The 26,530-nt window shown below is 38.8% G+C and overlaps 1 protein-coding gene across 3 annotated transcripts in view; it reads left to right on the plus strand.

The window, feature by feature from the left end:
* The window catches only part of slc23a2 (solute carrier family 23 member 2), a 65,458-nt gene extending 47,326 nt beyond the window's left edge, over positions 1–18,132 (plus strand). For all 3 annotated transcript variants that reach the window (XM_051669060.1, XM_051669059.1, XM_051669061.1), the window contains 10 exons: positions 6,052–6,140; positions 6,232–6,299; positions 7,615–7,796; positions 7,892–8,012; positions 10,248–10,404; positions 11,048–11,195; positions 11,361–11,466; positions 11,706–11,973; positions 12,084–12,179; positions 14,561–18,132. In XM_051669060.1, coding sequence (XP_051525020.1) covers positions 6,052–6,140; positions 6,232–6,299; positions 7,615–7,796; positions 7,892–8,012; positions 10,248–10,404; positions 11,048–11,195; positions 11,361–11,466; positions 11,706–11,973; positions 12,084–12,179; positions 14,561–14,814 — 1,489 coding nt within the window. In that variant the 3' untranslated portion in view covers positions 14,815–18,132. The remainder of the gene's footprint in view (positions 1–6,051; positions 6,141–6,231; positions 6,300–7,614; positions 7,797–7,891; positions 8,013–10,247; positions 10,405–11,047; positions 11,196–11,360; positions 11,467–11,705; positions 11,974–12,083; positions 12,180–14,560) is intronic.
* Positions 18,133–26,530: the final 8,398 nt, after the last annotated feature.

Consider the following 26,530-nt stretch of genomic DNA (forward strand, 5'->3'; position numbering starts at 1 on the left):
TTATTAGTGCCAGCAAGAGTTCAGCTTGTTTTTCCTTTATTTTTGTCCATGCATGTACTACTACTAGGAGGTTGGTGTGATCATATGGTGATACATCTTACTATTATGCCTAGGGCTAGGTGGTGTGACGTATATACTATGCAATGGCAGTTTAGTTTTGACATACCATGTGCATCTGATGTAGACATGGTGTAAATGTAAGTTGTTTTAAATTGTTTAGTAATATCAATGAATTTAAAAATGGTGATTTGTAGGCCTGAAAATTATTTTAAAAGTGATGGAAATTGAAAAAGATATTTTAAAATTAATATAAATTTCTATAGTGAGCGTAATTTTTTTCCTAGTTATGCTCAACTCTAAAGTATTTAATTAGCTAGAAGTTGCTCTTTGAGAGTGCAATTTCTTTAAAATATTTTTAAATTCTGATCGAGTAATTACAAATGACTGGAAAAGTCATGGAATTTAATTTATCAAAAGGTGTGGTAATACTGTTAGTCAAAAAAAATGGGGTTGAATTTTTAGAAACAAAAAGATATATTGTAATACAGTATATACCATTACCTTGATATAAAATTACTCTCACCATGATATAAGATTTTGGTCATACTAGCATACCTTAATTATGCCTGATTCAGTCTCTAATATATATATATATATATATAAAATAGCTTTTGTCTTTTCCCCATTTTCCATATCTACAGTATTTTCTCTTTGTCTTTTTGCCACATTGCTGTTTCATTCTTTTAGTCACTTATTCTCACTTTCTCAACTATTTACTCTTGTGCTTTTTCTTCTAGTGCACGGTATATTCCCCTTTCCTTGTCTTTCTCCTCTTAATCTCTCTCTCTCTCTCTCTCTCTCTCTCTCACATGCTCTCTCTCTCGCTCTCGCTCTCTCTCTCTCTCTCACACTCTCTCTCTCTCTCTCTCACTCTCGCTCTCGCTCTCTCTCTAAAGTGAAAGTAACTTTTTTGCTGATTGAAATACTTTGTGTCAAAAAAAAAAAAAAAAGAAAGAAACTTCTACTGTCTGGACTGGAGTTATTTTGGTTTTACACAGCACAGGTGCAGCCACAAGCCATAAGTGCTTGTTTTCTAGGAGCTTTTAGCCACATTCTCTCGACCCATTCCAATTTTGAAGGCCGCTTTTTTTTAGATATGGACAATCAGCTTTGAGTTTTCTTTAAACAGCTCTCTTTGTCTCAATGACACTCAATGCACTTTACACGCACAAGGTTGACCACATTTTTTTTATGAAATGGAAAAAATAGTGAAAAAGTGGAAGAGAAAATGATATGGGGATTTCAAAGTTTCTTGAGTAAGCAAGAGCTGCTTTCGCTGGAAGAAACGTCAAACTCACAGTTGATTCTGTTCCTTCAGCTCAGTTTGTGATAGGATCTTTTGTGAGACTTTGTGTTTTCATCACATGCAGGTTCAGGGCTCGACGATAAGGACTACCCGATGGCCCAGGGCCAGTGTGAGAAAGATTCGGGCCAGTTGCTAGAACTGTCACTTGCCCGATCGGGCCAGTGCTGCATTTATAACATTAGTGCAAGAAAACAACAAGTGAGAGAGCACAAAAATTACACTGAGCGAACCAAGTATTCTAACCGACAAGTGAGCGCGAGATGCGCGAGCGCATAATATACCGGACGTGCCAAGGCACAGTTGCGTGCATGCATAAGAGCGTGCAGACACCGAGCGCACTCTCCTAGCACTGTCCTCGCTCTTTTCTAAGTGTCTTAGCAGCAGCTATTACCAATGTGTAGAAAATAGCAGGAAAAAAAACCCACTTAATGAATTTCTTAGTGGGATTTAACGTCTTGTGCAACATTTTAAGTATCTCCGCACATTCCGTGTTCACAGTGCGTGAAATCCCCGACATTTTTCATTTTTACATGTTGGTGAAAATTAGTAATCCACACATTGGAACACAAGAAATCAACAGTTTCATTCTATAGGACTGAAAATCCATGTCTCTCCATGCATATGTCTCATCATCATCTCTCTCCATGCAGCGTAGACTGTTTAACATGCATGTGCTCTCGTAAAGGGACAGAGCACTAGTTTTATTCCCACTGTAAAAAAACAAACACATTTTCTCTCATTAATTCGCCTTTAGAGATGAAGCGCCAAATGAAACGTAATAAACTTTGTTAAACCCCAGTTATACACGTGTCTGGAAATCACAAGCTGCTCAGTATCCAAAATATAAGTATACATTTAATTAGGTAATGTTTCAAAACGTAAACATTAATTTGACATGATAATGGCGTTTGATATGAAAAGAAGCAAGATCACTATGGCTATTTGGCTATTATTATCAGAGCTGTTCAGCTGCAGGGTGAAGATGAATATTCAAAATAGTCTACTTCATATCATCCTCATGAAACACCAGTTACATGTCTCATTTCTGGAGCCTACAGGTATTTTTGTGTTTGTGCTTTGAGCATCAGTCAGTGTTGGTCTTTAGGTTGTCTGATTTCATGTTATATACACATTGTTAATTCACAGATTAGGCCTAATATCTCCCTAATGTATATTACACATCACAACCGATTTGGTAGCAAGTCTCTTCTCAGTGACTCATATGTTTATTACATGCAGACAATAATCACATCTTTAACTCAGTGATTAAATCTTTGATCCTGTGTGTGAATACACTACACATGGGCAAAAGTTGCATGACAGCATGACTAAATGGTGCAGATGACTAACATCATCTGCACAACAGAACTCTTCGCTTAAAAACTTGTGTAAATGGCAGGGTGGCTGAGGATAATATGATTTATATCTGTAAAGCGCTTATATGGGATTACATAAGGCATAAATCATATCTTGCAAATTATAAATGTGATTCAATTTTGCAGGACATTGTCTTAAAAACATAAGATATGTAAAAAATATTTATCTTCGGACACATTTTTAAAGCCATGCTAGTACAAACAGCTATTTATCATTTTTGTGTTGGGGCCAGTGAAGAATTTGGCAGAGCCAGTAAAAATCTTAAGCACTGTAGAAAAAATCCTTAGCGTTGAGCCCTGAGGTTCCTTAATCACTCTAAAATGAAGGCCTTCAGCTCTTGTAGTACTACAGTTAAGGCAGCTCCCGTTCTGTGTAGGGTGGCTTATGATGTCCATTGACGTTTTGCTGATATATCAGTGCAGATTAGTTTAATTTGATGTTGCAATACAGTTTTACAAGGTGTCAAGGCATTAAAACCCCCAATGAGGAAATACAAGGTGACAATGGCACCAGAACTCTATATACAATATCTGGAACAGACAGTTTTTTTGTGGCACAGCTTGTGTAGGGTGGAGAGGGAAGGAATAGGTGAAGGTCTGTCAGTCACTTCTATTATGGATAAAACTCTCCCTCTCATGTGATTCGTCTCATTTAGGCATTTAGCCTTGGACTGTTTTGTGTCTTGTCCTCTAATACAGTGGGCAGAGTGACCACAAAAGAACACAGACACGCATTGGATCTTATATGATCCCACCATTCTGACGTCACATGCATCTGGAACATGCTGTCTCCGGGGAAACATGAGCAAGTGACCCAAAGAAAGAGGAAATGAGGAGAAAATTAGAGTGGAAGAAGATGTGTGTGCGCGCGTGCGTTTAATCACCTGTGGAAAATATAAAAGTGATTACATGATGTGTGCCAAATCTGATTGATCAAGAGGTTTGTCTCAGATTACCCATAATGCCAGGTGTGCTAATATTTCTTTTTGTAAAACTCTGTTCCTTTGAAGTTACAGTCTTTATTGTAATAGTCATGTCATAATGACCCTCCACCCCTCTAATTCCTTTGCTTAAAAACACTTGATACTAATTGCAAAGATAGATTTAAAGGAATAGTTCACCAAAAATAAACATTTTCTCATCATTTACTCATCCTCGTGCCATCCAAGATGTGTATGACTTGTTTCCATCAGCAGAACACAAATTAAGATTTTTAGAAAAATATCTCAGCTCTGTAGGTCCATACAATGCAAGTGAATGGTGACCAGAACTCAGAAGGTCCAAAAAGCACATAAAGACAGCATAAAAGTAATCCATAAGACTCCAGTAGTTAAATCCATGTCTTCTGATGTGGTATGATTGGTGTGGGTGAGAAACAGATCAAGATTAAAGTCCTTTTTTTACTATAAGTTGTAAATACAAGACATGTATTTAACCACTGGTGTCTTACGGATCATTTTTACACTGCTTTAATTTCCTTTTTGGACCTTCTGAGTTCTGGCCACCATTCACTTGCATTGTGAAGACCAACAGAGATATTCTTCTAAAAATCTTAATTTGTGATCTGCAGAAGACAGAAAGTCAAATGCATCTGGGATGGCATGAGGGTGAGTCAATTATGAGAGAATTTCCATTTTTGAGTGGACCATTCATTTAACAGTAGTCTATTCAAGCAGAGAGACTTAAAGTCACCTTAAAGTGCCTTGACGAGCGCTGTTCGATTTGCAGTTTTTATGTATTTTCTACTGAAACAGGAACTGGGGGAGGGACATGCCGAACGACTCGTCCCGTTTTTAAAAATAACCAATAGGCTTCAGTTTATAGCTTGACACACAAACAATACCGGCCAGCTTTTTCAAAGTTTTGAGAACCGAATGATGATCTAACTGTCAGCATTACTAAATAACCAGCCCACAAACGCACACAGCACATCGCGGTCTTTGCTTATGATGAGGCGGAAGCCGTTGTGCCAATATAGATTAATGAGAAACAAGCAAGTAAAAAACGAAATAGCCATGTTTTTAATCACAATACATCAAACATAATGAATAAAGAACACTTATTTGAACTGTACATCTCAAGAAATCTCCGGCTGCACAAACAAATATAAATAAAATCCAGCCAGTTGTCCTCGCAACACAAAGGTGAATTGTAAAAGTGTAAAAATTCAAGCCAGCAGGCCTACAACCAGGGTAGTTTGGGGATAGGAAAGAGGGTTTGGGGAGGTGTGTTTTTGACTGAAGATTAAGAAGGCAAACCATTTTTTTTTTTTTTTTTTAAGTAACATGCACAGATAAATCATTTATAATAAAAACAGCAACATACAATAAGAAAATAAGAATTGTCCATTTTGAAGTCATGGTGACTTAACTCAGTCATTGGTCTTTAGTGTTTGTGAAGACATCTAGTGGTCAGAGCAATGTACTACAGTCCCATGAGCATTTTTGCATGTACAGCAATACGCTGAAAACTACCAAAAATCAGCTTATTCGAGAAACAGAGAACATAAGAAACCTGGGTTATTCTCTGCTTTTGACGTCAAAACGTAACAGCAATTGCACACATTGGATAAGCCGGTAAAAACACCTGTAAAGATTTCGGTCACGGATTTGAGTCATCAATCAAAAGTGTTCCCATAAGTGACAATGTATTAAAAAAAATGTCCTCAAATAAATATTAAGCTGTTAAAAAATCCATATGTAAATAAACTTGTATTCATATTTACTATTATTATTGAAATAAATGTGTATTTGATAAATACATTTTAAAGAAATGTTTATAAATTTTGTTATTTATGCATTTTTATTCAGTATATTTTTATATTTATTATTATTTATTTAAATGAATATGCATTTAATCAAGAAATATTTAAATACACAATTATAAATGTTGTGTTATTAATTTATTTGAATTAAGTATGTATTTTTCCTGCTGTGTATAACTGTTTTCTGTTAAGTTATATATAGGTGTCAATATTTTTGTAATATCCTGTACTTGCAGTCACATCATTTTCAAATGCTTTGCAAGCCATTTAAACTAAGCATTAAAAAGAACCATTTCAAAGAAACAACAAGCTTGTGAATCAGACAATTCTGACTCAGTGGGGTTAGGGAATTAGATTGTGTGAATAACTGATGTACTTAAAATGGTTAAGAGCTCAGCTCACAGGAAGGTGGTGATAATTATGTATTTGTTTCATTAGCCACACATAGATGCTTCCAAGGAATGAGAATGTTGTAGGTGTTCATGTTGGTACTAGCTGTTCTAATGTGACAAAATAATGTGTTTGCATGTGTGTTTTACCTCCAGGCTTCCGTTATTTCAGGCAAGTGCTTTTGCGTTTCTCGCACCAGCAAGAGCCATTCTTTCATTGGATAAATGGAAGTGTAACACAACAGGTACATGTCGTACACACACTCAAACATTCCTGTATGCTCTCCCTCACTACTAAAACAGAAATGTGACTGTCATACTTTACTCTTTCTGCAGCTGTTCTTGTATTAAATGGCACAGAGCTGCCCCACACAGAAGACATCTGGTACCCCAGGATACGAGAGGTGTGTTCAAAGATGAGAACTGTGTGTTGACAAGGTGTAAGAGAGTGCATATTCTCAGACAGGAGGGTGATGAGAGAATGGAAAAGAAACCAATGTATGTAAAAACAACAGAGAAACTGAAAATGCATGTGGAATATTTATAGTCTGAAGTGGTTAGACCAAAAGTGTAGAAGTGGCAATTCCATCAACAAAGACTTTGCACAAAACTCAGACATGCTTGCTTAAATTCCTGCTAAAACATTTAGCAAACGAATGATCTGAGGCATTTTTCAGAACTGATTTCACTTTTCTGAGAAATTTTCAAAAGTCAGCTCCCCTCAAGTTCACAAAGGTACTCTAGAAGAGTTACCACAGGTAAAGTTCATCACAATAATTATGGACACTAAATTTTAATATACATATATATATATATATATATATATATATATATATATATATATATATATATATATATATATATATAATAAAACAATAATGTTTTCAAAATTATTGTTTTTATTATAATAATTATTAAAAAAAATAATGAATAAAATATTTATTCATTATTATTTAATTATAATAAATAATTACAACCTAAAAAAATATAATATATTTGTGAAATGTATTGCTCGGAAAACTATTGTAAAGTATTATGTTTATACTTTCTATCAAAATATGTAAAAAATCTAAATATATAAAAATAAATGCCACTTAGTTTGCTATTTTGTTATATAATGCAATGGCTATCATACACAGGTGTCCAAATACGTTTTTGAGGCCACACTGTACATATTGCTTTATAAGATATGAAGCTTTGACTAAACATACATCATGACACATTAGATAATGTATGTGTTTGGTTATTTATCTTTTAAAAGCTATTTGTGTAAATAGATTTAATATTGATTTTTGATCCCAGAAGAAACCATAGCAGGCGTGAAGACAAAGCAAATTGAGCTGAATTAGATTACATGGAGGATGAAACTGTCTGGAGGCCTCTGTCAATGACACTGTTCGAACTTAATCTCTTTTAAACTTTAACATTTTTGAAGTAGATCCCTCTCTCTTTCTCTCTTTTATCCCCCATATGTATGATAAAATGTAATCTTTTTTCTCTCTCCTTCCTTTTTCTCTTTCTGCTTTAGTTTTCAATTTTAATGGGCTTTATTGGCATGACAAATAACTTCAAAAGCAACATCTATGAGATAAGGGGGGAAAAATAGTATAAATGACAAAGAAAGATAAAAAGGGAAGATCTTAAACAATAAAAATGAAGTTAAATGAAGTACAAAAGAAATAAAAACAAATTGTTCTCTCTGTTTTTCTCTCTCTGTAGATCCAGGGTGCTATCATAGTCTCCTCTATGATAGAGGTGGTCATAGGGGCCTTAGGTTTGCCAGGTGTCTTGTTGAAGTACATTGGACCACTCACCATCACCCCAACTGTCACTCTGATTGGCCTCTCAGGCTTCCAGGCGGCTGGAGAGAGGGCGGGCAAACACTGGGGCATCGCCATGCTGTGAGTATGGCTCGCACACACATTTGCCTGTTTACGGAGCAGAGATCTCTCGCTCTACCAAGTCAGCATGCAAACTCTCCTCTCTTCTAAAACAGAACCATATTCCTGGTGCTGCTGTTCTCTCAGTATGCGCGTAACATCCAGTTGCCGCTCCCCATCTACAAATCCAAGAAGGGCTGGACTTCTTACCGCCTGCAGTTGTTCAAGATGTTTCCTGTGAGTGTCGAGACAACAATGCAAGACAAACACATCTGTTCATTTTATTCTGTGATAGACTGAGAGAGGATGATTTGGAAGAGGTGAAGGAGTGGCAGAGATTGTTGCTTGAGGAAAATTGGCAATATGATCCACATAACACTGCATTCTAAATGCTGAAAAATTAAATGAAACCATTTAGTGATGTGGAAAACTACATACAGTACTCTCGAAATCAACTAGTCGGTGGGTTGCTTAAATGACAAATAGACTTAAGGAAGGCCTATATAAATAGGCTTGTTTGGGGTTCAACTGACTCTAACCAGACATGTTTCACAGGGTTTGTTTACATGTGATGCACTTTTGCATGAAAAAATGCTAGATGGTATATATATATAAAGATTAAATCTACTCTGGATAAAGTGATTGACCTCACTGACTGTCTAGTTGGATATTGAATGATAAGTCACCAAGTCGACTTTTGTTGCATCATTCATTAGTAACTTACTAATTTTTTTTTTTTTTAATTTTATGAGCTCTAATTTGCATTATTAAGCCATAAAAGGGATGATCATTAACAGCCTGGTGTCTCCAGCGCCCAGTAGCATGAGTTGGTACTTTCAGAGACTTGGCACTGGTACCTGGGGCCTCCCATAATCCACCATTAGCTCTGATGACAGCCATAATGAACATGCTGTTTCAGTGATGAGGGCTTTTTGGCCAGGGTTTTTAAACGGAAGCACTAATGAGATGGCAATGAAAATGAGTGTGAGCGGCAGACAGAGGCAGCCAAAATATACAGATTGATCCTAGACAATTAATCGGCAGGGAGTTTTAACATACAGTGTTGTCTGCTAGTGTGAAGGCTAGTGAAGGAGGTTGGATAACATATCTTGTGTTCAAGCAGTCTGGGATCCTCATCAGTATTTTGCATGGAAAGATTAACTGAACCTTAAAGTAGTTAGATGGATTTATCTCTGTGTTATAATTTAGAGTGGATTATTAGCATGACAAAAACTGTACATTTGTGTTGCCAAAGCGTTTGCAGCATAGTTGCATAAAATGAAAAATTGTGCAATGAAAAATAAAGTAAAATGACGATAGTGCTAAGGAACAAGTAATATGGACCCGCTTTATATTGTGTCTTTAACTACTATGTACATAAGCAGATGGTACATTGTACTTACATTTAAAGTACCTGCATATAATTGCATCTGTAGTTACACTGTTAAAGAAATATTCCAGGTTCAATACAATTTCAGCTCAATCGACAGCATTTGTGGCATAATGTTGATTACCACAAAAATTTATTTTGACTCTTCCCTCCTTTTCTTTTATAAAAGCAAATATCGAGGTTACAGTGAGGCACTTACAATGGAAGTCAGTGGGGTACATTTTTGGAGGGTTTAAACAGAATTGTGAAGCTTATGATTTTATAAAAGCACTTTCATTAATTCTTCTATTAAATATTACATTTATTATTTGAGCTGCAAAGTTGTTTAAATTGTCATTTTTACAGTCATTTGGAGGATTTAGAGTTTGTTGACATCGTCATGGCAAAGAAGTTGTAAAATTGGTGTTAACTTTACACAAAAGAAGTTCCTGAACGATTTTATCACACTAAAATAATTGTAACGTGCATATTGTTTGTGTTTTGTGGCTAAACTTTTGAAACAATATTTTAATGTTTACGAATTGGCCCCCATTCACTTCCATTGTCCTCACTGTAACCTCGATTTTTGTTTTTGTTTTGTTTTTTAAAAAATGAGGGAAAAGTCTCAATTAATTTTTGTGGTAATCAATATTATGCCACAAATTCTATAGATAGAGCTTAACTTGTATTGAACCCAGAATATTCCTTTAACCTGCTGTAAACCCCTAACCCCTACTCCTAAACATACCCATACCTCAACCTCAGTAGCTGCAAATTTGAATCTTGTGAGAATTTTGCAGAACAACCTATAATTACACAATAAATACATTGTATTGTATGTATTTTAATGTTAGTGCATACTAAATAAAGACACCTAAAATAAAGTGGGACCAGTAATAATAACAGGGGAAAAAAATGAATATCAGGAGTACAAAATAAAATAAAGTAAAATGAAATAAAGTATCAGAGTAAATTAAACAAGTAGCAGTTAACACATTTAAAAAGGAAAAAAATACTTCAAGGAAAATTAAATATATTAAGTTATATTAAGAAGTAATAATAACTGAACAAGTAAGAAAAACTCTAACTCTTGCTCTCTATAGATCATCATGGCGATCTTGGTGTCCTGGGTTCTGTGTTTCATCTTTACGGTGACCGACGTGTTTCCTCCCGAGAAAGACAAGTATGGGTTCTACGCCCGTACAGATGCCCGACAGGGCATCTTGGCAGCCGCCCCCTGGTTCAAGATACCTTACCCCTGTGAGTGTGTTGGCATGTTCATATAGTCTATTGTACAGTGGCCCAAAAACTATTTGGACACTTAAACCACATTTAATAATATATGATTGTCTTTGCTTTATATGACAAAATATCAAACCAAGTGGCATTTATTTCAGATAGATATAGCACAAACAAACTTTTCAAGCAAAACAGTTTGCCAAAGCAAGTTTGTTTGGTTTTGAATTTATAAAACAATTGATATACAGCTCAAAGTTAGAACAAAAATTATTTGGATTCATTCTGGATATCAGACTTAGTAATTACATTGATTATCGACATATTTCACTAAGAAAAAGTCTAGCATCATTTGTTTCAGATACCACTTGGTTTGCTATATTGTATTTAATGCAATGACATTCAGACATTTTTAAGTGTGGCTAAAGTGTTTAGAAGGGCTTTAGCCACTGTATGTGTTCAGCATTCCAGGGTTTGTTATAGTATGCTTGTAAGCTTGTATTGAAATGTTCCTAATAAGTAAACAGATAAAAAACAGATAAATTGTGTAGTGAATCTAAGGTATTTTGAGGTATTAGTAAACCTTTATTTGCAAAGTATGTATTCTATGTGCTAAACTTGATGAGATTACCAAACAATGTTTTGTGTGGATGGTTGTGTGTCGTAGTCCAATGGGGGCTGCCCACAGTGACGGCAGCCGGGGTGATTGGCATGCTCAGTGCTGTGGTTGCCAGTATTATAGAGTCCATTGGAGACTACTACGCCTGTGCCCGTCTCTCCTGTGCCCCTCCACCACCTATACATGCCATTAACAGGTAAACCACACACACTGTACACTGATTATGTAATATAAATAGAAAGAGATATAAAGAATGCATGCTGCACAAGGACACAATTGCAAAAACTGATAAGACTTATATCATGTTTGATTGTCCTAATACACTTTAAAAACTGAAACCCTGGTTATCTCTCTTTCTCAGAGGGATCTTTATGGAGGGTCTTTCCTGTGTTCTTGATGGTGTCTTTGGGACAGGGAATGGCTCCACATCTTCCAGCCCAAACATCGGTGTTCTGGGCATCACAAAAGTACGGTCCCTTCCTGTCGAATCTCTGTTGTTCACACTCGCCTTTGTTTTGTGCCGTCTTTCCACTCACTTAACAACAAAGCAATCATTTGTTGTTGATTAATCATCTTCATCAAATTGATCAAATTATAACACTAGAACATGAACAGGATCAAAACATTATCATTGAATAAATTACACTGATTTATTACTTTCCTATGATTGGTTGGTTTCTTCTCTCTCTATGTTTCTATTGGGCAGGTGGGCAGCAGGCGGGTCATTCAGTATGGTGCTGCTCTGATGCTGTTACTGGGAATGGTGGGTAAATTCAGCGCTCTTTTCGCATCATTGCCTGACCCAGTTCTGGGAGCGCTGTTCTGCACGTTGTTCGGCATGATCACTGCCGTAGGCCTTTCCAACCTGCAATTTGTGGACCTCAACTCTTCCCGCAACCTGTTTGTCCTTGGCTTCTCCATCTTTTTTGGCCTGGTCCTGCCCAGTTATCTCAAAGAGAATCCCCTAGTCACCGGTAGATACATAAATACATACACTGACTCACCACAGATTAAATATATGATGTTTGCATGACTTTAGTCTTGAGGAACCAATGAGGAACCTTGTCCTTTTCTTTTGCTGTAGGTATAGTACAGATAGATCAGGTGCTAAACGTTCTCCTAACAACTGCCATGTTTGTTGGAGGTTCTGTGGCATTTATGTTGGATAATACTATTCCTGGTAAGTGTAAATTTCACAATACTTTCATGAAACATGATCAGGATGATCAAGTTCTGAATGATCAGGAGAGAATAATGGTGTTTTATTTGTTTTACTTATAACATACATTTTAATTTGCTCTCTAATATCTTGTGGGTCATATTATTTTCTATTCTTAAGGTCTAAAGCCCTACTCGGATGGGATTAGTTGTATATGGGGACATATGGTAATATAATAATTGCCAGTGAATCGGTCATATCAGTAATTTTGTAGGACTTTTTACAGACTGAGCATTCTGGCGTGGTAAGGATTACAACATTTTTACCTTCTATATAATGTCTGGTAAAAATAACACCAGGTAATACTAATCCTATGCAAACTGATATATCTCCTGTCAGAAAAATATCTGTATTACTGCACCGTTTTAGGCATGGAGGCGCTCCTGGATAATGTTTTTTGTTTTTACTTTATACCCAAAGTTCATCATGTGGTAGTGTCCTGTGCAGATGTAGAGCCCTAAGATGCAATATGAAAACATTAAGAAAATGCAAACCGCTTATCAGATGATTAAGGCTTGTGCTAATATTAAGTAAGATTTATTCAGCATTTGCTAGTAGGGGTGTAACGATTCACACGTTTCCTCAATGCATTGATTACTATTCCTGCCAATTTTTACGCATCGATCTTGAAATTTCAAAAAGATAAACAAATTCTTGAAGATTCTTTTGTTTGGGGTGGGGGGGGGGGATTCCCCCTTTTCTCCCAATTTGGAATGGCCAATTCCCAATGTGATTTTAAGTCCTCGTGGTCACGTAGTGATTCACCTCAGTCCGGGTGGCGGAGGACGAATCCCAGTTGCCTCCATATCTGAGATCGTCAACCCATGCATCTTATCACGTGGCTTGTTGAGCACGTTGCCACGGAGACATAGCGCGTGTGGAGGCTTCACACCACCCACCGCGGCATCCACGCTCAACTCTCCACGCATCCCACCGAGAACAAACCACATTATAGCAATCACGAGGAGGTTACCGCATGTGACTCTACCCTCCCTAGCAACCGGGCCAATTTGGTTGCTTAGGAGACCTGGCTGGAGTCACTCAGCACGCCCTGAGCGAACTCCATGGGTGGTAGCCAGCATCTTTTACCATTGAGCTACCCGGGCCCCATTCTTGAAGATTCTTGAAGATTCAAAAATTCGCCAGTTCTAGTGTTGGTCAGATTTAAAATGATAACAAATCTATTGAATCGCAATTAGACAAAACAGTGTACAAATTATTTTTATACTTTAAGATATCACAGCATAATTTTCTGTTGCAGCATAATCTTCTGTACAAATAAGCACTATACAAATAAATATTACGACTAATTATTTGGATTGTTTTACTGATTAAGGGTTCCCATGGTCATAGAAAACCTGTAAATATCAGGGAATTTTAACATTTTGTTTTCCAGGCCTGGAAAGTCATGCAAATTAGTAAAATGTAAAAAAATCATGGAATTTATATTGTAAAATATGGAATATATTTGTAGTTATGCTTGGCTCTCAAATGTTTTATCGGTGCATTGCACTCTGTTATATTGAAGTGTCTTAAGTATTTTATCTTTCTTCTTCTTGCGTAAGACACATTAGGAGTATTTAAAGTCTCCTATAATTGCATTTAAAAAAATACAGAATTTAATCATTAATCAAATCTAAATGAATTTCATTGTGTATCGAATGGAATCATTCTGAATTTGCAACAAAAAAAATTATGAATCGTGAATCGAATCCATTTACTTTCATCCCAAAGATTCACACCCCTGGTATCTAACCAGGCATCAGATCTAGAGTACGTATGACACACAGGGCATTTTTGACATAACGACAACGTGTGAGTGACGAAGACATGCCCATCTCTGCAGTTTCTACAGACATTGTTTATCCTGGGCAGATTGACAGTAAACATTACAGATGTCCACAGTAACAGTCACTTACAGACATACTGTATGTTCAGAAAACAAATCCCATCCAGTAGGGCTGAAGAAAACGTAAAAATATCAGGGAATTTGTTTTTATTGTTTTTTTACATGACTGGAAAAGCTATGGAAATTTGCATTATCTGTAGTGGGCCAGATATTGTCCTTAAAGTTTTGTAGAGTAAAGATTGCTTACAAACTATTATAGTTCTAACAGTGGTGTTAAGTTGGTGAACAAATCATTCTTTTAATTGGTTCTTTTCAATTAGTCAGTCAAACTGGTTCACAAATCAGTCAAAATGATGATTAGGGAATCAATTTAAATCAAAATCCTGATCTAATTATTACAAATTAATAAGTCATGGAAATTGATTGGTCAAAATGGGTGGGAACACTGCTTGTAATGTTTCTTCTTCCTAACACTGTCTCTCCTTGATTTAAGGCTCACCGGAGGAAAGGGGAATCCGAAAGATGAATCGTGGAAGCAGTGCATCTAAACGGGACAGAATGGAATCTTACGACCTTCCGTTTGGTATGGACTTCCTGCGCCGCCATCGCATCTTCCAGTACCTCCCCATCAGCCCCACTTTCACTGGCTACCAATGGAGTGTTCTCACCCATAGCTGCCACAAGCGGAGAAACAGGAGAGAGGATGACATTCCAGCAAAGCCAGAACTGGGAGATAGTGGGGTATAGTTTTAGCCTCAGTAGATTTTAGGTGAGAGATAATGGTCATTGCAAAGCTTAATTTTTACCCAGTCAGTTAAAACCCAGTCCTCTGCTGTTTTAGTCCTTTAGTAAACAACCAGCTACAGTTTTCATCCCACAGTCCTTTAAAAGCTCTGAAACTCTGGATAATTTTTTGTTCAACTCATGGAGTTGCCAACACTAAGGTTTGTTTCTAGCTGTTGATATGGCTGTTGCTAAAACTTTGACAGCACAAAAGCTTGAGAGATTGTTTCAAGGTGTCTCCATGACAACGCTGAGTAGATGCAATGCAGGTTGCAATGGTTTATCTCTATTTGTGTGGGAGGACAGGAAAACAGAGACTAATCTACCAATTTACAGAAAATCTACCGAATTTCAGACATCAGTGTTCCTTGTTTAGCAGACCTGCACTGCTCTGTTTGCACAAAGCATCATTAGAAACCACAGTGTAGATTGGATATGCTAGATTTTGAATTTACAAGTACTAGTAATGCCTAGTGACCATTGTCTCACACCTCCACATTTACACGTATGCACACAAACACATGCCCAAACTTGTTTAATGCATGTCGCTGGCTGAGAACCTATTAATGCCAGTGACTTAAGGTTTACATTGAAATAAAAGGTTAGTGGGCTTTATGTTTGAACTGCACTGCTTGTTAAAGCAAGAATTAACGCACAAAATGTAGTCGTACCTACTTTGCTCGTTCCTAATTTAACTTCCAGTGTCTTCTTTCCAAAAATCAAACTCTTGTCCATGTCCAAGTACCTTAATTACATCCATATGCCTTAAATGTGTGGAAAATTATTTACTCATTCAAAATTGCTGTCATTTGTTTTAGGCAGGCATGATATAGTAAATGGCAATAGTTCTTTATGTCCATTAGTGCTGTTATTTTGATGAATAGCAAGTGCAAAGTGGCATTTTCATACTGGGGTTAAGAAAAGGATATTACCTGGTTTTACATTTTTCTTATCAGCAGTAAGAAATGCCATTTCTGCCGGATGCAGATAGCTATGCAGCAAGTACAAAGATACGAAAAAAGCAATGAATGTATAATCAAGTGTATGGTTTGCAAAAGAAGGAAGACTGAAAGAGAAGGAAAGGAAAGAATAGCTTGAATATTTCATTCAGGCAGTCTGTTTGAAACATGTTTTTACCTGGATCTTTCCATCTGTAGAATCCTGTTCAGTACGCCAAGTTTCTGATCTGTTCTTCATTTGTTAAAGGTGGCACTTTCCTCACTGCTGTTCAAAGGAATGTGGTTTAATATGTAAATCCTAAGGCACTGCACATGTGGTAGGTTTTGGGCACAGAGAGGAAAAGAATGCCGGTGATGGGCATTTTTTGACTTGCTTTCCAACTGTACAAATCCATTTATACGGAATTATCACAAGTTATTCCTTACTATTTATGTTTTCTCTTTTGCCGATACAATTTTCTCATGTTTGGTCTACAGGCTTGTTATCTTTGGCTTATATTAAAAAATCTGTCTAAACAACTTTAAAATGTACAGTACACTATCAGCAGGTTTTTTTTAAACACGTACTATTTCCATATAAGATTTCAGTCAGCTGTTGGTGGCTATGATGTCAAGCAGCCACTTTTTAAACATCAAGACTGCTGTTTGATGACATCAGGGGACATGAAAGTGCATCTGTGCTTTGATAACCTGGCTTAGAGCACCACCTGATGGTTATAAATGCATCAGAGGCTCACCGTCTCACTGTTTCCGGGTGCAGAGTTTCTTTTGTTAATTTATTTATTTATATGTAGTATGTCTACTATCATTGTATAAATTCTTTTTTTGCCTTGACATCTGAAAGAAGAAACTCTCAAGAAAGCTTAGGTTTAATTTGATTTGTTGGAGTAACACAGTCCCAAGACTTACAACATACCTGGTGGTTCCTCAGTCCGTCATTCCAAGAAATGTTTATGTGATATTCCTTTTTTTTAATTTATTTTTTGTTGTTGTTGTTGTTGTTTCTAACAGAAAATTGTTTTATGCAAGGACCGTTTCACTTGGTAACTCAATGTTGTTTTGTTTTCAACCTTATTTTCAGATTTTACAAAGGTTCTGCAGTCTTTCTGTGCATTATAACAGTAAAGGGTACTGTAGAACCTTGTTAGAGTGTAGAAGAACAAGTGACAGTATTTGGGACCTGAAAAGCCAGATCTGAGGCAGTGCTGTATGCAAGGTGGTGGCAAAACACTTATAGTTTAGTGGAACTTGGAACAGAGTGCTGCAATATTGAGCAGAAACGGATGTAGAATCCAATTCACACAAAGTCAAGACATGCATTTGATACAGTAAGCATTACAGCTTGGAGGTAATCAGAAATCTATGAGTGCAGCACTTTTTGTTACTAAAATACAACAGTGAGCACTCCTGAGTGTGGTGTAATGATGATTGTCTCAGATTCTTTATACAAAATAATCTACAGAAAGATACAGATTACCTTTAAAGTCACCCCCCTCATTCACACCTTATGCTTGCCGTTCTGTGAGTCCTAATCTAAAATATTTTTCCCTCAAATTGTATATTATGTTATTGAATGCAGAATAAGACTCAAATGGACCTGCTTATGAAGACCTCTCACTTCCTTTCATTTATTCATCAGTGTTGATTTTAAACCAATATTAAACATCTATCTTTGCCCAAAATTCACAATTATTAGTGCTTAATGCTTTATTGATGATTAATATGGTTTTGATATGAGAATATTGTGATATGACAAGATGATTGGTTGAAACTCAGTATCAGCTCAAAATAGAAAGGATGTGATCGGTCTTAATAACATGGCTGCAGTGTGATTCAAATATATAAAACCCTTCAGTTATTTTGAGGGGGACATATCTGAAGAATATACTTAGTTTATCTGAAGTGTACAATATCTTTAATGTTTAATTCTTGTTTTTTATAAGTTGTTTTGTGTTTTAGCGTCAAAAATAATGCATATAATCTTAAATCATGCTGCAGAGCATACAATTTTGTTACATTTTTATTTAAGAGTAAAACAAGTTCTCTTTGTTATCTTTTTTTTTATCTGTAGTTCAATGGAATTGTTGTCAGCTAGAACTTTTTCATATTGTATTTTTCTAACATTGCTTCCTGTTCATGTTAAAAGTAGTACAAATGGACAAAGAGGTAAAATACAGTAAGACTATTATAAATTTTTATTGAATTGAATAAAGATTGTATTATATTCTTGGACCAGGCGTTGCAGTTCCTGTTAGTAGCATCAGCAGAAATTGTTTTGTTCCTTGTTCCAAAAAAATATTTAATAAGATGTTTCTGATCAAATCATAAAGTCTCTTGTCTTGTTCTTTATGTGTCTGTGTGCATTACTGTAACGATTAAGCAGAGATGAGATATGATGGATCTAAACGCAGGCTTTTTAATGGAGATGATGAAGGTGATACAAATTACGTGGAGCAATACAAAGAACTAAATAGGAATACACAAGGAAACAACGATCTTATACAAGGAAAAATAAGAACTGATGATAAGTGAGTGAAACTAGAGGGTATATATACAAACAGATGATTGATGAGGGAACAGGGAACAGGTGAGGAATATGGGGAACAGATGGCTGTGATGAGGGCAGTGCAACGTGGGAATTGTAATATGGTTAGTTAGTAGTAACTAACAACAGAAGACAATAACCATGTCAAAGAGAAATAAGAGTCATATTGAACAGAAAGGTGACAAACTGTTACAATTACATTAATTCAAATAAACAAAATGATAATATATATATTGCTTTGATGTTTTAACCAAGTATCTATAGGCTAATCATTATTTGCAGGTGAACCAAACATTTGGTGAAAACCACAACTTTAGACCAGTGGTTCTCAGATTTGTAGGCCACTTACTAATTCTGCAATTGTTATGTCAAGTGTCTATTTTTACTTGATTTAACCCATACAAAATCCCTTTGTTGGTGTAATCTAATTTGTCTAGTGGATTTAGTCATTTAAAAGCCTAACATTTTTTACATGAATAAAACCAGTTAATTTTGATGCTACCACATGAAGCACATTTTAACGTTACCGAGAAAGAAAAAAAGAAAGAAGAAAAAGTAGCAGTATAGCATACTCTCTGTGTGGTAAATTTGAAGGAGGTAGTCCACATCACTGTGAAGATCAAGGTCTTTGTATGAATGGGCATTTTTTCAGTAATCTTGCATTCTCATGTTCCAAAATATGTAAACTTTTAAGACAAATCAATTACAACAAGCAAAGTTTACTTTCAGGGTCAGACATGAATAGCAATAATCTATTCACAACATAGGGGGAGTAACAAAATGCAGAACTTAAATTTTCTTATTTAGGCTATTTCTGTGAAATTACTGAAATTCTAGTTCTTGCCCTCTGTTAAAATAATTAAAACATAGCCTACTGATTAATAAAAATAAATAAATAAAGAAAACCGAAAAGGTTTGGGATTTTGTAACAATCACATATGCAATGACTTTCTTAGTCTTTTATATTAAATATACCGTATTTATTGAGTTTTCATTTTGAACCACACAAGCAAAATATACCTACCAGCTCAAAAATTACAATTCATAAATGTTTAATAAAACAATAATTATAATAAAATAATTAAACAATAAATGTAGGGCAAATATGTAAATGAAAATATATGTATGAAACAGCATGGTTGAAAAAAATATATATTTCCCAAATAGAAAATATTGTGATGAAATCATGTGTGGACTAGAACAATTGGCTATCTCATGATTTTTAAATATAGCCTACAAAAATAAGTCAAGGGATACATCTGGAAAATAAATATCTAAAATAATAATTGCACTAGTAATATTTCAATTAGAGAGCTCTACAATACTGTATATGTTCTGCTATTAAGAATTCAAATTACAGAGCTCTGCAATTAAAAATATCTTTAATGCAATTTGTTTTAAATGTAAAAGTTCAATTGTAGAGCCCTTTAACTCTTGTGCTGTGTTTACATTTTTTTCCTAATTTTGTGTTCCCGGTCAAAAATGACCGGCCTATAAAAATTGCTATATTATCACCAAATATTGGATTACATCTTTTTGCCAACTTGTTTTCTTTCAATTAGCACAGGTTTTGTATTTCTTTTTAGAACTTATTGATTGTAGGCCTCACTGACCTGAGCTTATGCACCTCTGTTTTTTAGTGAAATAATCATTATTTGTGGATAATTTTGGCAATATTAAATCAAATATGAAAACATTATGTATTATTTATCACACTAGTGTGCTGCACAAACTGCACTGCTTGTTCGTGATTCAAAAAATCAATGATTGGTTCCTGGGCTTGTGGCGCTGCTCAAAGCCATGCCCAGCCCCTGTTCCTTTCTTCCCAGAAGTGCATGAAGAGCTGACAAGGTCGAGGGAGGCACTTTTTACTGCCCGGTCCCGATCTTTCAGCTTCCCCACCCTCACTATCCTCGATGGTGGGGTGGCCAAGGGCTATTCGGCAATTCCCCCAGTGAATAAAGGCGCTCGTGGTGCACCTATGCCTGAAGAGCGCTGCCACCTGGCGCGGGCGCCCAAAACTCCCGTCCAAGGCCTGTAGGTTTACGTCGTCTCTGATGATGGTGCCGCTGGACAAGCCGCCTCCGCCCTGCACGCCATGGCTCTCCTGCAAGTCCGCCAAGGCACTAAAGGAACTGCACGAGGGTAGTTCCGCCCTGGGATTGATGCAGGAGCTGTGCTCGGCGACCGACCTCGCTCTCCAGGCGATGAAGGTCATGGCGCGGTCTCTCGGGCATGCGATGTCCACCTTGGTGGTCCAGGAGCACCACCTTTGGCTCAACCTGGTCGAGACGGGAGAGGCCGACAAGGCACGGTTCCTTGCTGCCCCCATTTCCCAAGTTGGCCAGTCCAGCGACACCAAGGACTTTGCCCAGCAGTTCTCAGCGGTGAAGCAGCAGACGGAGGTTATCTGGCCCGGCTCAAGATCCCGCACCCCGTCTGCTTGTCGCCAAGGGCGTCCCCCTGCGGTGACTGCACCGGCTCTGCCACAGCCCGCCCCTGCGTCCCAGCCTCGGCGTGGAGCCCACCGCAGGAAGCAGACGCCACCCGTCTCGCGGCCACCAAGAACCTGCGAAAGGCTTCGAAGCGCCTCTGAGACGGGCGACCCAGGGACGACGAAACCCGCTGCTCTGGAGCTGGTAAGCAGACGACTCCATCCCCCGGTCGAGTCCCAGGAGGAGAATCTTTTGTTACTTTTGCATTTAATTGCCCTGCATGCCCAAGTGGCTGCAGTACCCAAGAGTTCAGCAAGAACGGTTTCCTTGTTCCCTGGGTCACGTATCCGGTGTGCACGACCATCATCACAACCACCGTCCACCACTCTATTTGGCAGGTTTGGCACTCCAGCACCCCTGAGTGCCCAGCTGTGGCACAAATCCACCCCCAATGTGACAGTCTCCACGGGTCACAAGGACAGGCCTCTTCCTCCCCCGTCCCAGGCTGTTCCGGGGTGGTCACAAGGAGCCAGGTAAGTACTTCGATGTCTCTGAACTCAACACGACATGGTGTGGCACCTCGAGCTCTGCTCCGCTGTGAGGCCCCACCTGCCAGTATATATGTAACATATACATATAAAGGGCCATTGTCCCTTTGGTCCCCCTCGCGCTTTCCAATCCGTCGCCATGGCTACGCGATTCAGTTCGCCAGGTGTCCGCCCAGGTTCAGCGGTATCCACTTCACCTTGGTGAAGGATGAAAACGCTGCTACTTTGCGTGCAGAGATCGCCACCCTCCTATGGAAGGGTGCGATAGAACCTGTCCCTCCGGCCGAGATGAAGTAGGGGTTCCTTCCCTGAGGAAGGACCTTCTTTCTCAAGGACGGGGCACCATCTGGCACCCGCGACCAGACCTCTGGAATCTCCATGTCTGGCCCCTGGTCGGGACGTGGAAGACCTAAGCGGTCTACCACCCACGGTGGTAGACACGATCACTCAGGCTAGGGCCCCCTCTTCGAGGCACCAGTATGCCTTTAAGTGGCATCTGTTCGCTAAGTGGTGTTCTTCCCGACAGGAAGACCCCAGAGATGTGCAGTCGGATCGGTGCTTTCCTTCCTGCAGGAGAGGTTGGAAGGGCGGCTGTCCCCTTCCACCTTGAAGGTGTACGTTGTTGCTATAGCAGCACACCACAACACAGTGGATGGTAAGTCCTTAGGGAAGCACAACCTGATCATCAGGTTCCTGAGAGGCGCCAGGAGGCTGAATACCTCCAGACCGTGCCTCGTTCCCTCATAGGACCCTCACAGCCCTGTCGTTGCTGTGTCTGGTGCACGCTTTACACATCTATTTGGATCGCACGCAGAGCTTTAGGATCTCTAAGCAGCTCTTTGTCTTCTTTGGTGCACAGCGGAAAGGAAGTGCTGTCTCCAAGCAGAGGATCGCCCACTGGCTCATTGATGCCAGCTATGGCATATCACGCCCAGGATGTGCCGCCCCCGGTAGGGCTATGAGCCCATTCTACCAGGGGTGTAGCGGCCTCCTGCGCCCTGGCCAGGGGTGCCTCTCTAACAGACATTTGAAGAGCAGTGGGCTGGGCAACACCCAACACCTTTGCAAGGTTCTACAACCTCTGGGTGGAACCGGTTTCGTCCCAGGTAGTGGTACGCAATACAAGCAGATAAGCCCGGGATAGCTGGCCGGGTGTATTGCTTGCACATAGTGCCTTTCACCTCCTCTGAGCTGAAGATGTACGCCATTAATTCCCAGTAGTGTTCACAAACTATGTTCCCTGGTTGACTTCCTCCGAGTCCTGTGGCAGTCGAGTTTTCGAAGATACTCGCTTCCAGCTCAGTACACGTGCTAACCATGAGCCCTGTTCTGGGGTAGGTACTCCGCATGTGGCGGTTCCCTGTAAGGTAACCCCATGTGATGTATATCTTCCGCTAATTCGTTTCCCTTTTGGCAAACTGCGTCTTCCTTGGGCAGAGCTCCCTCTGCCACAGTCTCCATGTTTGTAGTAACTCCTCCCCCGTTGGGTAGGATCTACCATGAGACTTCTCCACATAGTCAGCAGGACAATGTGAAGTATTTTCCACTTAAATATCCCCCCCTTTCTTTGGGCGAGGTGTGGTCTCTGCGGTGTCCTCCCCTTGGGAGGGACACCCCCTGACTAGACCTGGCATCCCAGTCGGATAATCCCCCTTGTTTTTTAGGGAGTGGAAAAAAGGGGAAAAGAAGCCACGACTGGGTTAGCCTGTCTCTATCTTTTGGGTAGTCGACTTGTCCCCAAAGGGCCGTTCGACACTCATAACTATGTTGGGGGAGGTTACGTGTCGGCCTGGTGGGCTGGCTACGAGGCACACAGTTGTCTGCCTGTCACATACCGCCAGTTCACATAACACAGTTCAGCCACACAGTTTTTTATAGGGACCCCTAGTGTCACTACATCGACACAACGTCGAGTGAGTGACAGATAGGGAACGTCATGGTTACTTGCGTAACCTCTGTTCCCTGATGGAGTGAATGAGACATTGTGTCCCTCCTGCCACAATGCTGAACTACCCGCTCAAATGGATAAAATAACTCAGTTTCATCACTCAGCATAAAACCTGAATGAGTGGTTGCATACCAGCTCCTTTTATACCCATATGTCCGGGGGAGTGGCATGCAAATACCACTTGCCAATTTTCATTGGCCTTTTATCAAAGACCAGAGGTTTCTTGGGCTCCCAAGAGTGACCCCTAGTGTCACTACATCGAAACAACGTCTCGTTCCCTCCATCAGGGAATGGAGGTTACGCAAGTAACCATGACGTTTGCAAGCACACATGCACATATGTGAACACCAACATGTAAGAAAGCATGTAATTCTCAAAGAGTTTGTGTGTGTTCATGTGTGTGTGTGCAGGTGTGCATGTGTGTGTATTTGTACGTGCACAGATCCGAGGCCTTTATGTTTGCACGCACACATGCACATACAGTATGTGAACACGAACATACTCTTAATACTCAAAGAGTGCATGTAAGTGCGCATGTGTGTGTGTTTGTGTGGTAATGTTGGATGGATGAATGGATGCTGGATGCAGTTCAGGGTAGGATAAAGTTCATCTCTGTGAAAAAAAGCATGTAATACTCTAATAATAAGTTTGTGAGTGTACGTGAGCATGTGTGTGTTTGTGTGTGCGTGCGCATGTGTGTGTGTGTTAGTGCACATGTGTGTATGTGTCTGAGGCCTTTAGGTCCGAGGCCTTAATGTTTGCAAGCACACATGCAGATACTGAAAGTAAACATGAACATGCTCCTGAACACTCAATTTTTCTCTTATTTTTGATCTCCCCCATTCATTTTCAATGGCCGGTCATTTTTGACCGGGAACACCTCAAGTGAGACTTTGTGCCATTTTGTACAAAATAAAAGCATTTCAATACAAACTTCCTGGTTAAACATTAAAGCACACTAGCATGATAAACAGTACATAATGTTTTCATATTTGATTTAATATTGCCAAAATTATCCACAAATAATTATTTTTTTCACTCAAAAACAGAGGTGCGTAAGCTCAGGTCAGTGAGGCCTATGATCAATAAGTTCCAAAAAGAAATACAAAACCTGTGCTAATTGAAAGAATATAATCCAATAGTTTATGATAATATAGCATAATGAGAGATTTATAAGCATTTTTTATAGGCCGGTCATTTTTGACCGGGAACACCAAAAGTGTAACCAGGTGGAATGTTTCAAAATGTTCACTCAAGCAGCTATCAAACAGTCATGACATTTGAAACATTTGTGAATGAAACTGTTTACTCAAGGGTCTTGTAGTGTTTAACTGCCGCATCTTTCATAAAAGTTCCTTTGCAAAGCTTGAATCATATTGTGACTGGTTCGCAAACAATCCATGCTGATATGAGCTGAAAATATAGCACAGATGGGTGCAAATACGGTCCAGGACGCCTTCAAAACAACAGGAAACAGCACAGCTGAATGAAACACAATGGTCTCCTATACAGAGTTCGAACTTGATATCGCATCTTTTAAAAGCAGTGCAAGATGCATGATAATGGTCAAAGCCGTTCATCTAGTGTAGAAAAGCATTTAAATCCAGATACGCATATGAAGGTGTCCTGTGTAAGTCCACTTTGCTGTAAATGAATCTCCCATGACAGGCCTTCTCTCCTCTTCACCTGTATGACTGACTGTGAACACCAGTGGGCGGGGCCGATGGTGCAATGATGAAAAATAGAGGTGCGTCCCAAACTGCACACTTCTGCACTATCCTATACCATTTTGTAGTGTAAGTAGTGCAAGTAGTACGTTTACACTGAAAATGCAGCAAAAAGAAGTGTATTTTAATTACCCGGATGATGCACTTTTTCAACTGTCAAAACAGAGTGTGGAATGTTGGACACTTCATGCACTCAGTGCACGTTGCTTGCCGTACGAAGGGACAAGTTACCTGGTTGCACTGCTGTTCTGACAAAACAATTGTAAATAATGAAGAATGTTGCAGCTGGCGAAGCTTCAGTGGATACAGCACCTTACAAATGTGAGGTGAATGCTTTACCATCACCCAAGCTGTATGAATATGTATGTTGTTTAAGATACAAGTGTTGAAGTGATGTTAGCTAAAGCATCTGAAACGTCACTTCCATTAGCAGTTAAACGGCAAATGCTTCCATGTAGTAAAAACCGTTAAGTGTTCCATTTGGGACGAAACTACACTTTGAAAATTCACAAACTACACGGTTAAGTGCATAGTATATTTTAAAAGTGCATAGTGTATAGGATGTCATTTGGGGCACAGTTTAGGTGTTGATGTCTTGCTAAAGGGAGTCATGTCAAACATTATTTAGCAGAGGTGGGCCACTTCTATTAAAATGAATGGGAGAAATTGGAACGCTCAACCAAGGAGCTCTAGTGCCCAACGGCCAACGGATGTAGAACGGAAGCCTCGCCTTACAGTTAAAAGAGACAATCACTTTTTAGATACAGACATCGCCTGTCAATCAACTCTAGAAAGTGCATGCGCATTAGCGATACAATCCGGGAAAATTACGTTTTTTTAGTGTAATATGAGGTAAAGAAGCAACATTTTTTATTCCAGTATTGTCAGATTTTATTGCTAATTTGAAATATTTTCTTTGATCGTAACCTTGACCAACCGTTTTTGAGATTTTTGTCTTTCCCCATTCAAGCAGATAGGAGCTGCACTGGCATGAATGGAAATAGGCTCCCGAGAGCATCCCAAAGATGACCGACAGTGGACTGACTTGCTAGAAAGACTTTGGTCATATATATATATTTGGTCCTTGTGAGGTCACAAATTCCACAAATTCCAAACAGTGGTGTCTAGAGTCTGGTTTAAATAAATGATGTTTTTCTATTAAGGAGGAAGTTTTCAGTTCTGAAACTTACAGTATGTATTTATAAAACAATGACCTCTTATATGTCAAAAGATCAAGTTAAATTTGATTCCTCATGACCCCTTTAAAGTTTGAAACAACTATGTAAGCATCTGCTTCTGAGGCTATTTTTCTTACTGTATCGGGCTATTGTTTTGTTATTCCCTACTGTACTAAACGCATATGTGTTATCCATTACTAAAGGAGCAGTGCGAACAAAGGGGCGTCAATAGAGCGCGCTTACTGGCTGAACCGCTATCTGAGGTCTGTAACAACAGATGGGGTATTCCTCCTCAGACGCCCCTCTAAAGCTCCGATTGTTCCCGATGTGTGCACAGAGA

Source organism: Myxocyprinus asiaticus, chromosome 33, assembly GCF_019703515.2.
Source record: "Myxocyprinus asiaticus isolate MX2 ecotype Aquarium Trade chromosome 33, UBuf_Myxa_2, whole genome shotgun sequence".
NCBI classification, from domain to species: Eukaryota; Metazoa; Chordata; class Actinopteri; order Cypriniformes; family Catostomidae; genus Myxocyprinus; species Myxocyprinus asiaticus.